The sequence below is a fragment of the Miniopterus schreibersii genome, assembly GCF_964146895.1.
Source record: "Miniopterus schreibersii genome assembly, chromosome: 2".
In the NCBI taxonomy this organism is placed as follows: domain Eukaryota; kingdom Metazoa; phylum Chordata; class Mammalia; order Chiroptera; family Miniopteridae; genus Miniopterus; species Miniopterus schreibersii.
The window spans coordinates 14,892,571-14,915,403 of NC_138102.1; the positions used below are offsets into that span (position 1 = coordinate 14,892,571).

The 22,833-nt window shown below is 40.0% G+C and overlaps 2 protein-coding genes across 3 annotated transcripts in view; one reads left to right on the top strand and one right to left on the bottom strand.

Annotated features, from left to right (window-relative positions):
• Positions 1 to 20,078, bottom strand: SARAF (store-operated calcium entry associated regulatory factor). Of its 2 annotated transcripts, none has more exons than XM_081124999.1 (6): positions 14,717 to 15,061; positions 11,868 to 12,046; positions 8,066 to 8,468; positions 5,850 to 5,979; positions 5,079 to 5,203; positions 1 to 3,377 (listed from the first exon to the last, which is right to left on the bottom strand). In XM_081124999.1, exons 1-6 carry the CDS (start codon positions 14,847 to 14,849, stop codon positions 3,352 to 3,354), a joined length of 996 nt encoding a protein of 331 aa, XP_080981125.1. In that variant the 5' UTR covers positions 14,850 to 15,061; the 3' UTR covers positions 1 to 3,351. The 2 variants fall into 2 exon arrangements, with proteins under 2 accessions (XP_080981125.1, XP_080981124.1); XM_081124998.1 differs by lacking the exon at positions 14,717 to 15,061 and adding an exon at positions 19,497 to 20,078 and having other exon boundaries at positions 1,623 to 3,377.
• Positions 19,997 to 22,833, top strand: part of LEPROTL1 (leptin receptor overlapping transcript like 1) — an 11,227-nt gene continuing 8,390 nt past the window's right edge. Inside the window, exon 1 of the mRNA XM_081125018.1 lies at positions 19,997 to 20,084. Within this exon, the coding sequence (XP_080981144.1) occupies positions 20,069 to 20,084 (16 nt within the window). The 5' untranslated portion in view covers positions 19,997 to 20,068. The remainder of the gene's footprint in view (positions 20,085 to 22,833) is intronic.

The following is a 22,833-nucleotide window of genomic DNA, read 5'->3' on the forward strand; positions in this document are numbered from 1 at the left end:
CATATGAAGGGGTTTATTGGAAGAAAATGGCTTATACAATTGTGGGGGCTGGCTAAGCAAGTCCAAAATCCATAGGGTAGGCCATCAGGAAGAGTAGGAGCTAACTCTTCAGCAGAAGGCACCATCCACAGGCAGAATCTCTTCCAGGAAATGTTAGTTCTGCTCCCAAGGCCTTCAATTGACTGCATCAGGCTACCCAAATCATCAAGGATGATTTCCTTTACTTAAAGTCAACTGATTATGCACATTAATCACATCTACAAAATGCCTTCACTAAAATTCCTGGAATAGTTTGAATAACGGGACTATAACCTAGCCAAGTTGACACATAAAACTTACGTTACTTCTATTAAATCAAAAACTTGAGGGGGTGGGGGTAGTGCCAAGCCATCTATATTAAAAACCCTTTAGTGATTGTGATGCTCCTCCAAGTTTGAGAACCACTGGTTTAGAGACCAAATCAATAGGGAATAGATGTTGGGAGTCAACCACAATGTTTTATTACAATTAGCCAGTATCTGTTGCTGAGAATTAGAGACTTAGGAGATTCTCCATACATGAGGTTCTTCATAACAAACAAAATGACTAATAAATTGGGCAGAAAAGGAATTTATCAACATATGTATCAGAGTTCACAGAATTGATGGGAAGGCTGGAAAACCAGGCTTAGGAAAAGGCAGGTTTTCAGGCATGGGCACCCCAGGGACCACACACCCAGCCAAAACATACCACAGCCACTGTCCACTTCAAATGTCTCCCTAGGGACTGACACAGGAAATAATCTCTTAATTGTCCTCAGGCCTTTGTGCCACTACCTCCAAAGACCTGGAGGAAGCCTCTAATTGACTAAATTAGTCATGTGACCATGCCCTAGCTGCAAGGGGCAGGAAGAAATAATATTTGACCCTTTTCCCTAAAAAGCTCAGAGCAGTAAGAAAGACCTGCACTGAAAAGATACAGTGCAATGTAGTAAGTACTATAGTAAAAGTGTGTACCATGTTATGGAAGAGCAATAGATAAATTTAAGCCAGTCTTAGAGGACAGGGGTCAGAATGGAAGAAATCAAGGAGCTTGAGGTAAAGCATGCCCAGAACTAGAGAAATATGACTCACTGGTTAAAATATCAGAAATCCCACACTGGCATTTAAAAAATTCTCCTGAGCCCTCTTGTGAGTAAAACTGGAAAGCTTATCATCTCCAGTTCCCTTTCAACTCTTTCTCTTTTTCATGCCCTACCAACCAGGCACACCAAGCTCCCAACTGAAGAACCCCACTTCCCCTTGGTACCAACCCCTATACGGGCCAGTCCTACTGTCCTTTATTCTCTGAGTCTTAGATTTGAAGGTGATACCTCAGAAACTTTTCCATAAATAACAAGTATAAACAGAACAGGTAGAGGACTGGGGGGGGGGGGGGGTGAGGAGAGGATCTTAAGCCCGTCACACTCAGCTTCTTCTTTTCTTTTCCCTCCAGGCAGCTTCTGAAACAACCTGAAAGAACACCCCTAGGGCTCCTGAGAGTGGTCTGAATGCCACCAGTTTAACTCTATATTCACTCATTAATTTCTTACGATGCCAATGATCTAAAATAATGTGCTCAAAAACAGAAATCTGAGCAGTTATAAGAACAGCAAATTTAATATACAGATCACTATAATCAGCCCAACCTATAGCAGTTCTAAATTAACAATATTTTTTCACTTTGCCCTCCAAGTGAAACATACTCACTCAATGCAAGATCATCAATTCCAGCCCGGATGGCGTGGCTCAGCAGTTTAGCATCGACCTAGGATCCAAGAGATCGAGGTTCGATTCCCAGTCAAGGCACACACCAGGGTTGTGGGCTTGATCCCTAGCCGATCAATGACTCTCTCTCATCATTGATGTTTCTATCTTTCTCTCCCTCTCCCTTCCTCTCTCTGAAATCAATAAAAACATATATTAAAAAAAAGATCAATTCCTGTAGCAAAAATAAATTTTCTACCAAGTCTTACTGATGACGATAGTTCTATTCACAGTACTCTTTCAACTACTCCCTAAATCATTTTATCTTTTTGTGAGTTTTTTATCTTTATTGTTACAAGTATAAGAGATATCCCCCCCATTAACTCCCTCTACCTGGCTCCTGCCCCCTTCCCAGGCCTTCCCTGCACTATTTTCTGTCCATGGACTATGCATACATGCCTATAAATTCATTAGTTAATCTCTTCCTGCCTGCCCTTCCTCTGAAATACATTGAATCACATTTTAAAGTCTAAATAAGGGATTGTTTCTAAGTGGTTCCTAAAAGGTAAAAATGAGAGACTTTAAGATTACAGAGCTTAACTAAGACAAATTGTGCAACCTTTGGAGGCATGGAGATTTAATTTTTTCTTTTTTTAAAGCAATTTTTAAAGAAAAGGCTTCCTTCCACACCATTTCTAAATTACTTTCTTGGAAACATTTACCAAATGACTAGTAACTATAAGGCAAGACTACCACCATGGGAAATTATTGTTTGGGGAGACAGAACTTCTGCATAAACCCCTTTCCTTTGGGAAAAATGATAAAAAAGTAACATCAATTTGTGTCCAAAGCAGGTAAAAATAAGAATAAAACTCCATTTTTGTTTTTTCTGTCACTTTAATGTAGGACTGAAACAGGCTGCTACAACAATATTGAGGTTCCACAGAGAAATGCATGCTTTTGCTATAAAGACCTTTGTTGAAGCATCTGAACCTCACCTCTTAAGAAATAAATAAGGAGATTTCAAGAATTTTTGTCAGCACACAATCATTCATAACAACCTTCTAGATACTTCTTTCTTCAACCTTTTCCTTAAAGAGGAACCCCACCACCACAGAAGGATTCGAAGCTCCTGAGCTCAAAGTGATCAAATCCACAGGTCAGTATAATTAGTAGTTCAAAGCTTGGTTTAAATGTTTGAAGTATAACAAACACCAAATACTGAACAACAAATATATTACTGTTTCTATGAGGCTCATGAACGAAAACCAGACTGAAATTTTATATACTCAGTTTCTATTGGTATAAAGCCTTCATTCCTAATGCTTCTCATGGCATCACAGGTTTTAGAAATTAAACAATACATTTTCAGCATTCTATAGTAATCATCACTTTCAAAAACATCTGCATGTTACACTAACAATTTTCTGCATAAGTATTTTGTCATATTATCAACTCTTAGTTTTATTAAATGATAAAATACAAACAGCTATAAAGACAAAACACCACAGAATTTTTAATACTCCCTTTCCCCAGCTGTCAACTGAGAGCACTTTTTTTTTTTAAGAGAAAATGATGAAAAATCAGAAATTTCGCATCCAATGTTTGACTTCAACTTTTTACTTTCTTATCGTCTTCTGGTGCCACCATATCCTAAATGAGAAGAGTAAAATTTATATTATTTTTTAAATGTATTAGAATTGCTTATAAAATTACAACATAATATACTTCCTTGTTAGCAAATGAATGAGAGATATGCAGCAAATGGAGAATGAGTGCCCTGGTGGAACAGGGCTATGCAGGACATAATGCAGCCTCCCCAAAACAGCCCTCCCCACCATTCAATCACCATCGAGTCTACTAAACTTGCTTGCAGCAAATAACTTTTAGTCTAGTAAACCAAAGAAGATGTGTTCTATGATGGGCCAATGCGGTACGCCAATGGAGCCCAAACCAAGGCCTACTACTTCCCACAACTCCAGCAGTAAGTAGAAATAATATGGGGGAGTTTCGGACTTTTCAATGCCCGCGCATGCACACGTGCTGACAGGTTACAAAATGACAGTGTTCCCACCTGAAAAGTCTCAATTTTTTTTCAGGTTTTCCTTTAGGTTATTTGGTAATGTTTTATGATTTTCTTCATATAAGTCCCATACATTTCTAGTTGATATTTATGGGTTTTTACAATTTTTGTTTCCACTGAGAATGAGTTTTCTTTTGTTGGTTCCTATGTAGTTATATTTTTATATGTCCTCCCAATTACTACCTCCTCTTTTCTCCCCAAAGTAACCACTATCTTAGCATCTAACACCATAGATTAGTTTTGCTTGTTTTTAAACATGTATATTTTATGAAATCTGAATGCTGTAATGGTATTGTATATATTTTTTTGTGTCTAGTGTCTTTCTTTATATTTGGCAGACGTACCCACATTATTGGATACAACTTTATTCATTCTCACTGTTGCACAGTAATCCACATTTTCAATTCATTCACCCATCTTATTGCTAATGGGTAGTCCAAAAGGAGGCTATTATGAATAGGGATGCTCTGGACATTCCTGTACTTATCTTTTGGTGTACAAGCATATGCATTTCTGTTGCTATATATCTGACAGTGAAACTGCTGGGTCTTGAGCATGCTTATGTTCAACCAGGTAATGCCAAAAGTTTTTCAAAGTGACTGTATTCACAGCAGCACTAGGGGAATTTCACTCTTACATTTCAAAACATATTTAAATATACTCTACCAATTTCAAGAATTAATCATTGTCCTATAACTTCCTTCTCCTGAAGAAGACAAACTCAATCCACAGCACCCCATTATTGCCTCATTACCCACCAGCTCCCATTCTCTGCTAATTAGCTGGATGTTTAACTCCAAATAGTTGTTTTTCAATATCTTTGCTTTTTTGCAAAATGCCCTCTTAGCAACTGCAATAAACATAATAAAAATCTTGACAATTAAAGTATGGTTCAATTTGTATTGAGTTTTACTGAGTTTAAAAAGTTCAAATTTCTACCTAGAAAATTCCATTTTATAGCTTAAAGGATCCCTAGATATCACAGAATTAAACAGATATGGAAAGCAATATCCAGGAAGGTTTTAGTTAAAACTTAGTTATGGAAGAAGTCTAAATCAAATCCTTGTTTGATTTTTAAAGAATGTTTAAAAGTGTGAGAAAAGAATGAATTTGAATTATATTTTAATATCAGTTAATTGGGCTATTAATACTTCTGGTGGGTATACCAAATAAAACCATGATTGCTAAATGTATAATCATCTTCTTAAGTTCCAAAACTATGTCTGTATTTTACTGCTACATGATAAGAACTTCTATATTTTTGCTCTTACCTGATGCTGTTCTGGTTTTTGTCTCTGAACCAGGACATGCCGAATAGCTATTGGAGCCTCCACGAAATGGTGAGTATGAGGGGTAAGGTGAGTGGTACCATGAGTCTGAGAAGGGTGTTGCTGCTCTATAAAGACATAAAAGTGTGTCAAGTATTTTTCTTGTGCCTTTAATTTTTAAATACCTTCCTATCCCTACACTATCAGAAAAAAATCATCAAGTGTTTTTTCTTTAATATTCTGATATATTAGCATTACCATGAAATAAATACTGTTTTGTATTTCTGATACTGTTATGGTCATTGCCATGGGGGGAGAAAATGAAAGGGAGAGATTGCTTTCTTTCTGAATTCACACCCAAGTAAAATCTAAACACACACTACCAAAAATACTGAGGACATTCCAAAATCCAGCTCCAAGTTTTTTCCAGCCTTACTTCTACCATTCTACCAAACCAGACTGCTAACTGTTCCCCAAATGTTGTTATCTTTCCTGCCTAATCATTTTCTCAGATGTCAAGTAAACAGTCTTTTTCCTATCTCATATTATCTACATGGATGACATAGGAAGAAGAAACACAACTAAAGAAAATAATATACACAATATTGATCAAGGCAAATATAGTATACCTTTCCCCATCTCCAAAGAACCTGATTTAATAGGGTAATGTCACCATAATTTATTTTCCTTAACAAAACCAAATCCAGTCAAACTGTAAGCAAAACACTCTCTAAAGTTGAATTAAAGATCAAGTGAGATAAATGCAAAACCTACCTATTGCTGCCAAACAAATATCCTAATATTCCTCCAGTTCCCAAGCCAGTCCAGAAACCTGGTCCTGAATTTTCATGTCCTTGCTGTCCTGTGAAAGCACTGCCAAAACCAGGAGTTGCGCCATGTGCTCCTAGAAATAAAAATGATTTATCAGTATCCTCATTTAAACAAAACATAGCCTACAGAACCAAAAATAATAGGAAATTTCAATTATTTCATCTGTACTTTTTATTATTGACAGTTATAGATGTCCCCCAAACCCCCTTTTGCCCCCTCCCCCAGGCCTTTGCCACATTACTGTGTAGTATTCTTTACTAGTATTCAGGCCTCAACTTATAAGTTGTATTCAAAAAGTGCATTCATAAACTATAGGTTTATAACTAAGGATTTATTTTAGGATGGTGGAAGTCTTCCTATAAGGTCGCATTTGCCCTGCTTAAGATTAGCTACTACAAGATGACTCCCACTTCTCAGAGTTACTTCCTTTCTGCATTGTGAACATCTCTAAAAGCTCCAGGTGATAGCTATGCTTGAGTATCTAATGGAGGAATCCAAGTGGAGGCAGATATTTGTTTGTATCAGTTGGGAAGTCAGGTCTTAAAGGGATCAAAAAACTATTTTCTGCTCAGAGAAAGTTTGTGGTTTTTTGTTGTTGTTTTTTTAAATATATCTTTATTGATTTCAGAGAGAGGAAGGGAGAGGGAGAGAGATAGAGACATCAATGATGAGAGAGTCATTGATCGGCTGCAGCCCGCAACCCAGGCATGTGCCCTGACCAGGAATCGAACCCCGATCTCCTGGATCCTAGGTCGACGCTCAACCACTGAGCCATGCCCGGCTGGGCGAAAGTTTGTGTTTAAATAGATGTATAATATACATAAAGTGTGCTAATCAAATGTGTGAAGCATAATAAATTTGTACATATGTACAAATGCATGTAACTACTACTCACCTCAGTAAAACATTTCTAGCACCCAGAAGGCTTCTTCCTCATGACGATTCCCAATAGATACCCACTCACATCCGAGATAAGCATTTCTCTTTTTTCCATACTTGCACTTTATAAATGGAATCATATGGTAGGTAGTCTTTTGTCTAGTGCACCATGTCTATAAGAGTCAATCCTATTATTGTATATATCAGGTTTGGGGCTTTTTAAAGCTGATGTGTAGTTTCCATTGTGTTAAAAGAAAGAACAATTTGTCTCATTCTAATGTTTATGGACATCCTATTTCTAGTTTTTGGCTACTGTGCATAAAACTTCTATGAACATTCTTGTGCATGACTTTTTGTGTACATATGCATACATTTCTCCTATGTAGGTATCAAGGAATGGAAATGCTGGGTCATAGGGTAGACGTATTTTTAGGAGATATTGACAGTGTTCCAAAGTGTTTTACCATTCTAACTCCTACCAGCAAATTCCAGTTGACTACTTAGTAATAATGTTAGCCAATATAGTAGTTATGGTGGTTAATAATGAATTCACTATGGTTTTAATCTGCTCTTTCCAGAAGATTAATAATGTTAAACACCTTTTCATACTTTTATTGGACACCTGGAAATCATCTTTTATTATAAAATATCTGTTCAAGTCCTCTGTCCATTTTTAAAATTGGATAGTCTATCTTTTCTTAGATTTATAGTTCTTTATATATTCTAGATATGCACCCTGTGTTGGATATGTCTCCTATATTTTCTCCAAGTGTGTAGCTTGCCTTTTCACTCTCTTAATGTCATCTTCTGATAACCAGAAGTTCTTAATTTAAATAAAGTCTAATTTATCCATCTTTTCTTTCATGGCTGGCATTTTTTTGTGTTCTAAGAAATTTCTGCCTATCCCAAGATCATACATTTTCCTATATTTTTATCCAGAAACTTAACTGTTTTATCTTTTATGCTGGTATCTATAATACTTGAATAAATTTTTGTGTATGGTATGAGACAGAGTTCAAGGTAAACGCTTAATGCCAAATCTGATCAAGTTTTTCTGATTAACATGATTTACAATTGAATCATGCATCCTTAAAGAGTAATCACAAATGTCCTTGTAGAGAAGCAGAACAAAAGAAGTAAAAGAAGTTGAAAGTAAAAAAATAAAATGAGAAGACAAATCTGCTTGGTTACTCCATGGCAACCATTTTCTATTTCAGAAGCTGCACAAGATTCACACCTCCCATCTACCCTACTTATTGCCACTGCATAGGCAAACGTACCTGAGAACCCCGGCTTAAAGCCTGGGGGAGGGGGTCCTGCCGAGTTGGTGAATCCCTGGTAATGGTGAGAATATGGAGGATACTCAGAATATGGTGGAGGAGAATCTTGACCACCGCTAAGGAACAACTTATATACTCCAAAGGCAATAGCAAGTAACACCACGATGGTAACCAGTCCACTCATGCCACCGGAATTATTTTTATAATAATCAGAGAAAGAGTTAAATCCATGTTTTCCAGACTCTCTCATTTTCTTCAGACCAAGATCCGTGTAATCTAAGTCATACTCCAAGCCACAGGAACCTCTTAGTACATACTGGTCTTCAGAGGATTCATAGCCTTCACAGCTCACCACAGTTTTTCCAAATTTGTACGCAACATCCAAATCAGTCTTACATTCCCACTGTGAAGAAAAGTAGAAATAGGTAATTAGAACCAAAATATTCTTTTTCACTTAATATATTATCATTTGGGCTATCTGTCATAAAACTGTAAAATGAAGCAAAGGAGTGATAAAATTCAGGACAATAAATATTTCTGTATTGGGAGGAGGGCAAGCTAGGGGCCCAAAGATATTGGTGATGTAAATGTTCTACTTCTTACGCTAGGTGGTGGGTACATAAGTGTTTGTTTTCTTACTATTCCTTATTCTTTACATATAGATATAAGGAATTATTTTGAACATATTAAGTATTCCCTAATTTACAAATTTTAAGCAAATTTCCTAAACATCAACTTTTTACCATTGTTGCTCAAGATGCTTTCTTTAAAAATCTAGTGGGGTTTTTTAGATGATAAGGCTCAAAAATCAGCATCATATATGAAGATCTGGTAGCTACATATAGTATTAGAGATAATATATAACCTTCTGAGAAAAACCTCTATACACAAATTTTTAAAAACCATGGACTAACTTTTCAGAGTCCAATCCTATAAGTAATTTTCTTAATTTTTGAAAAGATACTTCAAAAAATAATCCACACTAGTCTCAAAAAAATTTCCATCTTAAAAAAAAAAAGCCCAGGTTTTATTTAAATTCTATAACTATATTTTGAGCTAAACAGGTAACATGCTTCTTTAACAGCATTTAAAGCAATATAAGATAAAATATATTTGATTTGTTCTATTACCTTTTTGTACGTTTTTCTGTAAGAGGAAGAAAAATTATCTTCTCTCAAACTTCAGATACACTATTTTATTTTTTTATAACAGCTTTATTGAGATATCACTTATATACCATACATTCACCCATTTCAATGATTTTTAGTATATTCACAGAGCTGAATATACTAAAACCATCACCCCAATCAATTTTAGAATGTTTTCATTGCCTCCAAAAGAAATCTCAACTCCATTAGCAGTCAGTCCCTATCTTCTCCCAAATCTCCCCGCCCTAGGCAATCACCAATCTGTCTCTATGGATTTCCCTATTCTGGACATTTCATAGAAATGGCATCATACAATCAGTGGTCCTAAGTGACTGGCTTCTTTCATTGAGCATGTTTTCAAGGTTCACATATGTTGCAGCATGTATCAGTACTCCGTTCCTTTCTATGGCTAAATAATATTCCAATATATGGATATATCATATTTTGTTTATTCATTCATCAATAACAAACATTTGTTTTTACTTTTTGGCTATGATAAATGATGCTGCTGCTACAAATATTTATGTACAGGCTTTTGTATGGACATGGTTTCAATTCTCTTGGGTATATTCCTAGGAGTGGAATGGTTGGGGCATATGGTAACTCTACATTTAACCTTTTGAGGAACTGCCTGACAGTTATCCAGATTGGCTGCACCATTTATATTCCTAACAGCAATGTATGAGTTTCTCCACATCCTCACCAACATTTGTTACTATCTGCCTTTTACATTATAGCCTGTCGATTGGGTGTTAACTGGTATGTTATAGTGGTTTTGACTTGTATTTCCCTGATGGCTAATGATGAACATTTTTTCACAAGTTTGTTGGTTATTTGCATATCTTCTTTTAAGAAATGTCTAGTCAGATGTTTTGCCCACTTTTAAATTTGGTTATTTGTCTTCTTACTGAGTTGTAATAATTCTTTCTAGATACAAGTCCCCCCCATCAGATACACGATGTGCAAAAGCTTTCTCCCATTGTGTAGGCTGTTCTTTTCACTTTCTTAATGGTGTCCTTTGAAGCCCAAAAGTTTTTAATTTGGATGATACAATTTTTCTGCTTTGCTGTCCTTGTTGTTGCTATATCATTTATTTTTTAAATAATTTTATTTGGAGGAAGACGTATAAGCTTGCTGATTTAAGTAAATAAACTAAATCTCTACTGGTATTTCATGTTGTCATTTCCTTAATAGTGTACATTAAATGTGGCTCTAACTATTACATTTAAATTTTTGGAATTGGAAGAGGCTCTCTCCTGTTACTAAACATAAGTCAATATATGATATCCCCTACACTACTTTGCTCATGCTATTCCCTTCTCTATCTCTTCAGCTCTAAAAATCTTACTCTTCCTGCCCAGCCGGGCATGGCTCAGTGGCTGAGCGTCGACCTGGGATCCAGGAGATCGGGGTTCGATTCCCGGTCAGGGCACATGCCCGGTTTGCGGGCTAGGCAGCCGATCAATGACTCTCTCATCACTGATGTTTCTATCTCTCTCTCTCCCCCTCCTTTCCTCTCTCTGAAATTAATAAAGATATGTTGAAAATAAATAAATAAAATAAAAATCTTACTCTTCCTAACACAGCACACACCTTCTTTAAGTCTTCCCCAACTCCTTCAATATTATAAATGACATGATTTCATAACACTTTGTTGGCACCTCCATGTAATTTGAGTGCTTGTCTTAGGAAGAGTGTTTACTGAGGGTTATGACTCCATCTTATTTATTTTTGTATATAATTTCATATATATTTAATGAATGACTTCACCATTTGTATCTTCTTTTCCAACAAGACTGTAAAAGTAAAATGAGAGTGGGACTCTGCTTTAACCTGGAGATTCTGTGATTCAGTTAGCAATACTAGGAAAAAATGTTGTGAAGTAAATATCACTCAGTAAATATGAACTCCATCAGAACTGCACAGACTGTGCATAAAGGGGAAATCATGCTGATGGAAGAGGAAATCATCAACAGTTCTTGCAAATGACCAGATATCTTAAATCCTTTCTGAAAGCAGACTGAATATAAAGTAGAAAAACATCAGTATTGATTTAAACTGAATTCATTTAATAAAATCTATTCCATTTCTAAATAATAATAATAAATTTTGGAACTCAAGGAGATGGCCCAACCTAAGTACAAAATGCCAGAGTCCCAAAGACAACAAATAAAGTCCAATGAAATGCTTTTGTTCAAAAGTAGCCACCCACAGTTCTAAAAGAATTTTAAAATCAAGTGTTTAAAGCACAAAAGGGACACATGTACCCCTACTATTTACAACCTACAATTCCTTATCATGTTAACTTTATTTCTTAAGGCTAGGTTGGTATTATTTGAGGAATGACAGAAAAATGACACTCAGAAGAAATCCTCTATTCCTCCCAAGTATATGAAAAGTTTTGAAAATTTACTAACATCTTACAAGAAAATTATGGAATGAAAATTACAATAAATATTTATAAGCTTTAAAATCAATTCACTTCTTTTGGAGGATATTTCTTCCAGAGAATAAATGACTGACTTATATTTATATATTTTAGGTTAACCTGAGATTTTCTATATGTGCTTCCCAAAAACACTGAATAATGTCCCAATAAATGCTTGATTAAATTAAAATCCCATTTAGACTGACATCAATGTAATGAATATTACCTGTACATCGTAACCATCCCAGCCTTTGTTCTGGCACTGTATAACTTTTGGGGTATAAGAATCACATCCAGCTGTGCCTCCAACACATCTCAACTGTGGGATAGGACCCAGCCGACGGGAGGTGGTATAGCGGTCATAGTGGAGGGTAAGAGCTTTGATATCTCGCAACAATATTCTGTCTGAAACAGTACGAACACAGATAAATACATGGTAAATATCTTGTCAAACACTGAAAATCATCCTAATAAAACTCTTGTCATATTAAATAGTCTCAAAAGGGTCTCTCTCATCTTTTGAGATGACTAAGAAAGAGAAGTTGCAACAGTCTCCCAAAGCCATACCAACAACTCAGGCCTCCTGCACAAAATTCAGGTGGTCGAACCTTTAAGGCCTCCCTTCATTTCAGGTTGGATGCCCCTAAACTGCTTCTATACTGAAATATACTATTGTAAAACAACATTGACGGTTAATTAACATAGCAAAAAATACACACTGATGTTCCTAAAGCACATTTAAAGACTTAAATGTCAACAGGTGAATGAATTAATAAAATGTTGCCTTATTTACACAGTGGAATATTCTACAGTAGTTAAAATGAGTGAACTAGAGCTCATGAGTCAGACTAGAAATGGTAAAAATATTTTAAGCAAAATGCAAGTTGCAGAATGTTTAATCTGATAGCATTACATAAACCTTGAAAACAAGCAAAACAGTATTATATACTGTTAATGTCTACATAATAATGTATATAATGTATATAATGACAGTATGAAAACACACACAAGAATAATTAAACACCAAATTCAGATGAGTATCTCTGAGGAGAGATGGAGAGAAGAGGCTTTAGCTCTATTCCTAATGTTTTATTACTTTGGGGGTAGGGAAATTTGCTGACAATATAATAAAATGTGAAGATTCAATAAAAATAGGTGGTGAGTATATGGGTGTTCACTGTGTACATGTTTAAATATTTCACAACTTTAAAATTAAAAATATTTAAACTATTTTACAAATTAAAAATCACATTAACAGAGGTTTAAGAATAAAAAGTCAAGACAAGGAAATTTTATGTCTGGCATTCAAGTACATAAATGAATTTTAAAGTGTTATTGGAAAATGAATAGTCTTCCTACTTATCACCCTTGGATTATGATGGCAGATGATTGTAGACTGGTTCACTCAATATCCATTTCACCCTGAAAATGGTATGCCTCCTTGCAAAGCTAAAAGGGTTTCAAAAACTCTTGCAGCTACAGTTCCCAAAAGAGGAACTCAAGCCCGGTGTGGAGGGCAGACCTTAGACTGTGCTGTGTCCTTTGGTGAGCAAGCAGTCATGGGGGCACTGGGTTTTCCTGACAGTGCTCCAGTAACCCATAATTAGCTCTGTGGCTGTCCAGAGGCTTGATGTGAGCAATGCACTTTTCATTGCTGCATGCGGCAGGCATCACTTTCTACCGTTTTGTTAGCACCTAATTCCCTATATTCAACCTGTCAAATTAGTAGAATTTGCTGTCACCCAAATTCCACTAAAACTATAATAAATGGGTTGTTCTGATGATGTGAACTAACAAAGTCAAGTAAAACAGAAAAAGAGATGGCAACAGAATTTGGAAAGTGCAAGCCTACGGGAGGTGGTATTATGGAAGGTGAGTAGACCTAAAGGAAACTTTTTAAAATTTTTAAAAGCTATGATATCCTCAAAAATATATTTTAAAAAAATTGAGTCCCTAAAACAATCATTTTTAAAGGGAACACTCAGAAAGCAAAACAAGAGCTCTTGGAGATTAAAATCAGGGCAGCTGAGAAGAAAAACTCAATAGAACTATTAAAAGCTAAAGATAAAAAACCTCCTAGAAAACAGAGCAAAAAGATGGAAAGTAGGAGGGGGGAAAAAAAGAAAATCTGTTGCTTAAATTCAAAAACATAGGCATTTCCTATCACGAAATCACAAATACAATATTGGTATACTTTCCACTAGGCATAACACCTTTACTCTTTAGAACAAACTTGAAATTTTAAATGTTTAAAAGTCATTTTTTAATTCCAATTTAACAGCACACACCATTTATTAAATCCAAACCTGTATGTATGTGATATATATACATACATGTACATATATTAATTACAAATAATACTACTGATCCCATAAAAAATTCTTTAAATAATTCTAATTACATAGTAATATAAAAGAACCTTTTTCCTAAAAATCACTTATCATGTCCCAACAAAAAAAAAAAACATAAGATGAAAATATTTCTTAAATTCTTGAGTACGGTGAAAATAAGAAAAGCTGGCGTAACGCAATGTACTTCCCTGTAATGGTCACAATAAGAGGAATGAGTTCGACTCACATAAATACATGATTCTGTTAACCTACCTACAGGTTCGCTGCCCTGTGCGTTAAATGTGATTCAGAAGCTACCGGTGTCAAGGAAACTGCCAGCCATAGCAACAGGCAGCCATGACAACAGCCACCTACGACGACATCGGACAGTCATGATAACAAAGCAAGATGCGCAGGTGAGTGTCGAGCTTTCCAGCCAGACACCCGGATGAGGGCCTTAGGCCGAGAAAAGTGGAGGTGGGCAAATTCTGGGAGTCCAGGGAAGGAAGAAACGGGACGTTAATACTGAGCCGTCCCGTCCCACCAGATCCCCAACAGTCTCCACTCTCCCGTCGGACCTCTGGGAAGGGAAGACAACAGGTGCCAGGCAGGGCACAGGTGAATAATGAAGGGGATGAAAATAAGGAACTAGGGCAGAAAGGCTCAAGGGAACGAAAATGGCGGCCCGCAGGGCCTCTCAGAGCAGGCTAAAGGCGGCAGGAAGGGGCGAGTGAACACAACTCACCAGGGTCGTTCCAGCCCAGGACAGGGCCTGCGATCAGAAGCAAAAGGAGGCCGAGAAGGCAGCGCCTGTCCACTCCGGGGCCACCGGCCGCGGCCATGGCGCTGGGCGAAGATGGCGCGCGGCTGCCAGGCATTCGCGGACCGGTACCGGGGCTGTGGAAATCCGCGCGCAACTGCTCAGCGACCGGGAACTCCAGGCGCGTACACGGGGTCTCGGATCAGAGCCTCTGCCGCACGGAAGATCGGTGCGCCAGTCCCACGTCACTGCAGCGGCTGCGCGCGGGGGAGCATGGGCGGGCGCTGCTGGCCCCGCCCCTGAGGCTCAGAGCTGCGGGGGACTGGCCCCGCCGTTGGGGGCGGGGCCAAAAGGGTGATGCAGCACTGTGGGCGGGGCCAAGGGCCGTCACCCGGGCGATTATTCGCGTAGGTGCCGCGGTTGGAGTGTAGCTGTCGCTTCGCAAGATCTAAGATGTGCGTAGCCAAGTTATGTATTTCCAAAACCTCAATAACCTTCCCCAGGGAAGCTACTGTGCCTTACTCAACTTTATGTCTTCAGCACCTCACATAGCTCCTGGCTCATTATTTATGTTGTTACTGTTTGCTACATACAGAGAATTTGAGCAAATGGTAGAATTGAAATACATTGTCTGGTTTCAGAGGTTCTGAGCCTTTACATATGTCCCTATGCGTGGTGGCAGTAAGAATTTACAAAATATCAGGAGGAGAAGTTACTGTCTAAATAACCAGCCAGAGAAAACAGTTCTAAGAGTGCAGAGGAATTATCTTTGAGGTCCAACAGGCCTAGGTTTCTCTCATTCATTCATTCAACATACATAGATTGAATGCCTAATATGTGTCGGGTACTGTTTTAGGCATGGAGGATACAGCCAAGGTCCCTGTACTCGTGGATCTTGAAGTGGGACAGGACACACAAAACTAAGTAATAAATTAAGATAAGTGCACTGATGAAAATAAAACAGGGTGATAACACAGAGGCTGGTAAGCAACTTCAACGAGGGAGGACTTTACTGAGCAAATTATTTCGAAGCTTTGAGACCTGAATGATGAGAGAGAACCAACCACAGGGAAACAGCCTTCATGGATGCAAAAGCCCAGCTTTGTGTTTTGAGGAAAATCATTCACCAATTCAACCAATACCTTTATATATTGAGCACCTACCAGTAAGTAACTCATAGTACCTGCCAGACACTGTTCCAGGCACTGGGGATACACCAGTGAATAAAACAAAATTTGGGGGTTGGGGAAGACAAGGCCAGTATAACTAAAGCAAAGTAAGACAGGTGAAGAGTGGAAAAAGAGGAGGCAGCACAATGGTGGCTTCGAGTAGGACCAAATATGACTGGAATAAAGATAATAGAGAATTCTCAGCATGTTAAGTTTGAGGTAGGCATCCAGGTAGATATGTCAAATAGATACTTGGATATACAAGTCTGAATTTCAAAACTAAGGTAAATTTGGTAATTATGTTATCAAAATGAAGAGGGCATTTAATGCCACAGGAAGAGCTACAATGTGTAAGGAGAGAATTTAGATATAACAGTAGCAATGTGTGAATCTGATCAGATTCTGATTCAAACAAACTATAAAATAAATGTTATAAGACAATTGGAAATTTAAACGGACTCAATATATAAGGATATTAAAGAATCCTTTTTCAGGTGGGATATATGTACTATGACTATGTTATTTTTAAGAATCCTTTTAGAAATACTGAAATATTAAAGATGAAAAATTTTATCTTCAAAATAATATGGGCAAAATAATATAGTAGGTGGGGGGAAGTTGATGGGGAATATAGGTAAAACAATATTGACCATGTGTTAACTGTTAAGGGCAACTGATAGTACATGGAAGTTCATTTTACTATTTAGACTACATTTTTATATATTTAAAGTATTCTATAATAAAGAGTTTTTTAAAATCTTTAAAAAAAACACTAAAATCTTCTCTGGGGTTTTTCTGACTTGATCTGTAAGAGTTAGCAATTCCAAATCAACAAAATTGTAGAGAGGGTTAAATCAGATATTTAAAGCACCAGCTACATAGCAGCTGCTCAATAAACAACAGCTCTCTTTCTCTCACCCCATCTCCATCTTTGTGAATTAACTTTGGAGGACAGCAAGCCATCTGAATGAAAAGTTTTGAAACTATGAAAGATTATTATATAAGAATACTTAGAGAACACTTAAAGGATATAATATTACTAATGTTTAGGATTCACTTGGCAAGCTGATGAAGAAAACTCCTGACATTCTGCCCCTTTCAGACAATTATATTTTCAAGCTTTAGTTTGCATAGGAAATCTTTAGGGTGCTTGTTAAAATTTCAGAGTCCTGGGCTCTGCCCACAAAAGTTCTGACTCAGAATGTCTGGAGTGGGACCCAGAAGTTTACACTTTTAGGAAGCATCCCAAAGAATTCTGTTGTAGGTGACCGTTGAAATACATTTGGACATGCTGTTGTTAAGGTCTCAAGTAGCTCTAGACAACATCGGTAAACCAAAACTAGTCCTTAGGGTAGTGAGTGTTTTCTTCCTAGAAACACTGTGGCTCTCATGCGAAAGTCAAAGGAGCACAAACTTAGGATTCAGTGACCATGGAAGCAAAAGTTCCCTCTAACCTAAAGAACAATCCCAGTTGCCCATAAAGGTTAAGGACAAAAGCCTGTAATGCCCAACCCATTATATTCACAAGAGGAAACTAGACTAGCATTAAACTCTGCCACTGGGGCTTTTGGAAGCTCCAAAAGGCTTCCTAAAATGTGATCTTTCCCTGGGAGCCAAACCATGAGCCTATCAGAGGAGAACCTATCACTTACTTCCCAATACACCACCACTGACCAGCTGTCTCTCTGCTATGTTCCTTCAACCACCCGCTCTCGAGGCTGGAACACTGTGGAACAAAACAAAACGCGTTAGTGGTGACTACTTGGGATGGCTCACTCACTTCTCCAGGAATTCTGCCTCTTCCTTCCAAGATGGTTGGCGAGCAGGACGCATGTCTGCTTCAGCTTAGAAGAGGGAACTAGGTTCACAGACTGTCTAAACAGCAACATTTTCACGACATACTTTCAAGTGTGCCTTGTGGTACTGTTACCACCATCCTTAAATGAAAACTCTTTCTTCATGGTACAGAAAATGGTACAGAACTTCTTGTTGTAACTTGAATAGAAAAGAAATTCTCATATGCACTCCTGTGTTCATAGCAGCACAATTTACAATAGCTAAGATCTGGAAGCAGCCCAAGTGCCAATCAGTAGGTGAGTGGATAAAAAAGCTGTGGGACATTCACACCATAGAATACTACACAGCTGTAAAGAAAGTCCTTTTACCCTTTGGAACAGTATGGATGGACCTGGAGAACATTATGCTAAGTGAAATAAGCCAGAGAGAGAAAGACAAACATCACATGACCTCACTTATGCGTGGAATCTAAAGAACCTAATAAACTGATGAACAGAATAGATTCAAGGACATGGAAGCATGGATCAGACTGACTAATGTCAGAGGGATGGAGGAGGGCGGGTGGGTGGAGGGGGAGAGAGTAACCAAAGAATTTATATGCATATATGCACAACCCCAGGACAAGGACAAGGTGTGGTAAGGGACTGGGGAGGGAGGTGGGACGGGGTGGAACGGGTCATTGGGGAGAAAAAAGGACATCTGTAATATTTTAAACAAAAAGAAAAAAAGAAAAGAAATTCTCCTCCACAGGACACTTTTAGGTTTATTTAGGGCACTACGCTTCAAAAAGTGACCTTTTATTTTTATTTTTTTTAAATATATTTTTATTGATTTCTGAGAGAGGAAGGGAGAGGGAGAGAGAAACATCCATGATGAGAGAGTCAGTGATCGGCTGTCTCCTGCGCACCGGGGACTGGGGATCGAGCCTGCAACCCAGGCATGTGCCCTGACCGGGAATTGAACCCCGATCCCCAGGATCCTAGGCCGACGCTCAACCGCTGAGCCACGCCGGGTAAAACGTGTATTTTTTAAAAGCTCCCCCGCGGAGCAGTGGCGGGAAGCAGGGCAGACGGCGCCTGCAGCGCTCCTCTTGAGGCATGCTGGAAAACCTCTTCTCGCCCTTCGTTCAACAAGGTCCTCTAGGCCAGTTTATCTTAGTTTGACGACGGAAAAGATTTAAATTCAAATCTTACGTCACCCACCTCTTTTTTTCTGAGCGGTACCACTGCTCCACGGGGGGGGGGGGGGCCTTCTAAAGGACCCTGCTGTCCAACCACACTGCACCCCAAGCCCCAGCAACCCCACTGGCCGCTCCTCTCCGCAGGCCAAGCTCGCCCCCGCCCCCTCGGCAAACACAATCCTTCCCAGCGCATGCCTTTCCCTCTCCTCCACTAACACTCGCTTCACCCCTCCGTCGCCCCTCCCCTGGGGAAATCTTCTGACAAATCTAAGTAGAAGGCTTTCACAGACTATTGACCCATCTTCCTACCAATGATCAGTTGCAACCTCTCGCTTTTCTGTGTCGGTCTCTCTCACGGAGCTTTGAGCTTCTGGAGGGCAGAAACCGTACCCAGCTTCGCTAACTTCAGGGCCTCGTCCTGTTCCCCACACACAGCAAAACGTTCAATAAACTTCCACGAGGACTTAAATGAATGTGTTTGTGCCTCTGCTTTCTCCTTTTTTCCTAGCCCTATTACTGCCCCAAAATAACCAGCGGTTCTCACAGACCGAGAGGCCGGCCGGTGTGAAACCCGCCCTTCTGGGGTCGCGCCGCCCCCGCCTCCGGAGCCGGGTCTCACCGGAGCCCGCGCTGTGCGTCGGGAGCGCGGCGCCGAGCGCCGACCGGCCGGCTGCTCTCCACCGCGGGGCTGCGGGCGACGGCAGGGGCGCGCTCCGAGGACCACGTCCTCCCTCAGAGCCACCGCGCCGCGACCTGCAAGGGTCCGCGGCCACTGGCGCTCCCCCCCTCACCAAAGAACGTGGAAGGTCGCGGGGCGCCCGAGAGGCGCTTCGGGACGGAGCTTCCGCCCACCCGAGAACAGCTGGGGGCCGGGCCCGCCCGCCCCGGAAGCGGGGCTGGGGGGAGCCTCGGAGGCCGGCGGTCTGCGGAGGCGCCGAGCGGGGAAGGACGGGATCGGCCCATAGTCCCAAGCCTGCGCGCCCCCGCACCTCCCCGCGCCCCCCGCGCCCCCGCGCGAGCGCCAGCCGCCGGCGGAAGTGCTGCGTCGCGCACTTCCGGGTGTTGTCTGGCCGCCGCCGCCGCGCGTCTCCTGTCTCCGCGTCGCCGCCACCGCGCGTCTCTGGTCTCCCGGCCGCCGCCGCCGACGACGACGACGCCTCGGGTCCCGGAGCCAGGAGCGACGTCACCGCCATGGCCGGCATCAAAGGTGGGCCTGGGACCCTGGACGACTGAATGGCCGCCTGGAGCGAGGGGGAGGGGGTCCCACGCGGGCCCCGCACGCCCCCGCCCCGGGCCGAGCGCGCGCCGCGGGGTCCCTGCGCCGGTGGCCAACCCCGGACCCCCGCCTCCGCCCTCGCAGCCTGGGAGCGTAGGTGGGCGCGGCGCCGTCCCTGAGCCGGCGGCCGGGACCCTGGCTTCCCCGTCAGCCCCCACTTGCAGCTGATCTCCGCAACCTCGCCCTCTCCCCAGGCATCGCCCCTCGTACAAAGAACGAAGTGGTCCGCGATCTGTTAAAAGTCCCGCAGCAACTCGTTTTGCAGGAGTTTGCACCCGAGTTAGAGGAGGGCAGAGTGTGGGTTTGAGGGGGCTGAGACCGCTGGAGACGCCAGTTACGGAAAATCAGTGTCATTTCTCACTTAAATGCACAAGTGCGATCTTTGGGCGCCGAGCCGAACCGAGTCGCCCAGGAACGTCCTGGAAGGGTCAGGACGGTTCCTTCCGAAACCTCGGCGATCGCATCCACTCTCAGGCCCGGTGCTCGAAGCTCTCCACACCCCTGAAACTGATGCATTTTGATTTGTGGTCTTTGTGCCATAGGCTAGACCCTGTAGGCGACTCCTCTTCTCTGTGCCCTCTCCACACTTGCACGTTGAGACTTTTTCACTTCGTTGGGTTTTTAAAAGATGAAATAGTGTTAAAGCGTAATGGAAAATTAGTCGTTTGATCGTATATTTTCTTTAGAAATAGGAATGTTGCATTCTTTCCAATTAGCAGTTTTATTAGTGTGATTAGAAGCAGATACCATTAATAGTGTTTTCAACTTGACAGTGAACTTCATTGATTTCCTGACCAGCGGCTTTGTAAAAGAAAGGGGCTGCAAAGTAGGAAGTGAAGAACTTTGAAAGCGGTGTTTTTTCTGTGTATTTGATTTCCTTTAAGGGCAACTTTTGAGCTTCTTTCCCAGAGTCACATTTTTTTACTGTTTCATGTTTATTTTTAATTTCTGAAAACATTTTGTTTCCCGTATAAAACCTTGTCATCTGAGCAACTGAAAGCCTTTATAATCTCCTTTTGAACCATAATAGACCTTTTTAAATCCTTGTGTGAAAGGCAGTTATGGTAGAATGCTGTGGTTTTTAGGATGATGCCAGGTTCCCTGTTCTTCCCCATTTCTTCAGGGAACTCGTTAATGCATGAGTTTCTTTCTTAAAATAACTGTAATTTCTTCCTGTAAACCTAGGTAAATATTAACTAGGTGAAAGTCAAATGGAATTGCACTTAACACTTTTTGGTTTCAGTGAGATCTTCTGATTGTTTATCAGGATATTTTTTTCCTGTTGGCCTATTAAGGAGGAGTGTTGCTATAATTGGAGCCCATTACTTATTTCTTGAGCCACTTGCCTGTTACTTTGTTATATATTGGGTTTTCTGGTAACACCTAGGTTCGGGAACTGCTGCCCTCTCCTGCTCTAATTTCTTTGTAATCACAGAATCAGCACCCTGTCTCTAGAGAGTTTAGATAATTGGGCTGTTCCATCCCTAGCATAGAGGCTTTGGGAAGAGAAACCAGACTCATCAAAGTTTTGCTTCCAAATGTTGCATCACTCAATCACAGTATAAATTCTTGTCTTGTTGATGTCATCTAGGACATCCATTTATACACAAATGATGAAATTTATATATAAATCAGCCTAGTTGCTGATTTCATAAGACTGGAGAAACTACAAGTTTTGGCAACACTTTTGAGCAATTTTCTTTAACCCCTTTGGCATTTATCTAGTATGACTGGGAGATGACATGTCACATAAAATTATTTTATGATACCTGAATCTTATTTTAGTTCCTTGATTTTTTTTTTAAGACATTGTCTTTCATTAACTTTTTAAGAGTGTACTCAAAGAATTTAGACTTTCTTTTTTGATGATAAGAGCATAAATAATTGGGCCCAGCCGGTGTGGCTCAGCTGTTGAGCATCAACCTGTGATCCAGAAGATAATGGTTCAGTTCCTAGTCAGGGCACATGCCCCGGTTGCAGGCTCCATCCCCAGTTGGGGGTGTGCAGGAGGTAGCTGATCAATGACTCTCTCATCATTGATGTTTCTATCTCTCCCTCTCCCTCCCCCTCTCTGAAATCATAAAGATTTAAAAAAAACAAAAAACAAATAATTGTTCTCTGTCACAGAACAGAGTTACCCTCAGAGACCTAGTCCTAACGCCACTTGCCTCTTGGTCAAGATTGCCGAAAACTGGTATGCTTTTGGAGAATTTTTCTGCCTGATTTAAATTTTTTTGGCAGTCTTCTCCCTCCTGTCAGAGAGCAGATCTTGCTTATATGCAATTCTACCTTCTCCTTCTCATTTGTTTTAATATGGGGTACATGAATTGCTATTGAAAACATATACATATACATATATATGAGCATAGATGATTCTTTAAAAATTTTTTATTCTGCTGAAATTCACACACAATAATTGTATTACAAAATATGAAAAAGTAACCTCTGAATAAGAGCCTAAGGGTCTGTTTATAAAGAATGTTAGCTTTAGTGTATGGATTTTGTGACATACATTTTGTCTTTTTAGTGACCTTTGTTTTCTCCAGGATTCTAAGCTATATTCTGGGTACACTGGCTTCTGAATAAATAAGGTGTTACTATATAGTATTTATAGTGGTGAACTTAGCTGTTTGGCAACTACATTAAAAAAAGTAGAGATGGTTTTTTACTTCTTCAGCAT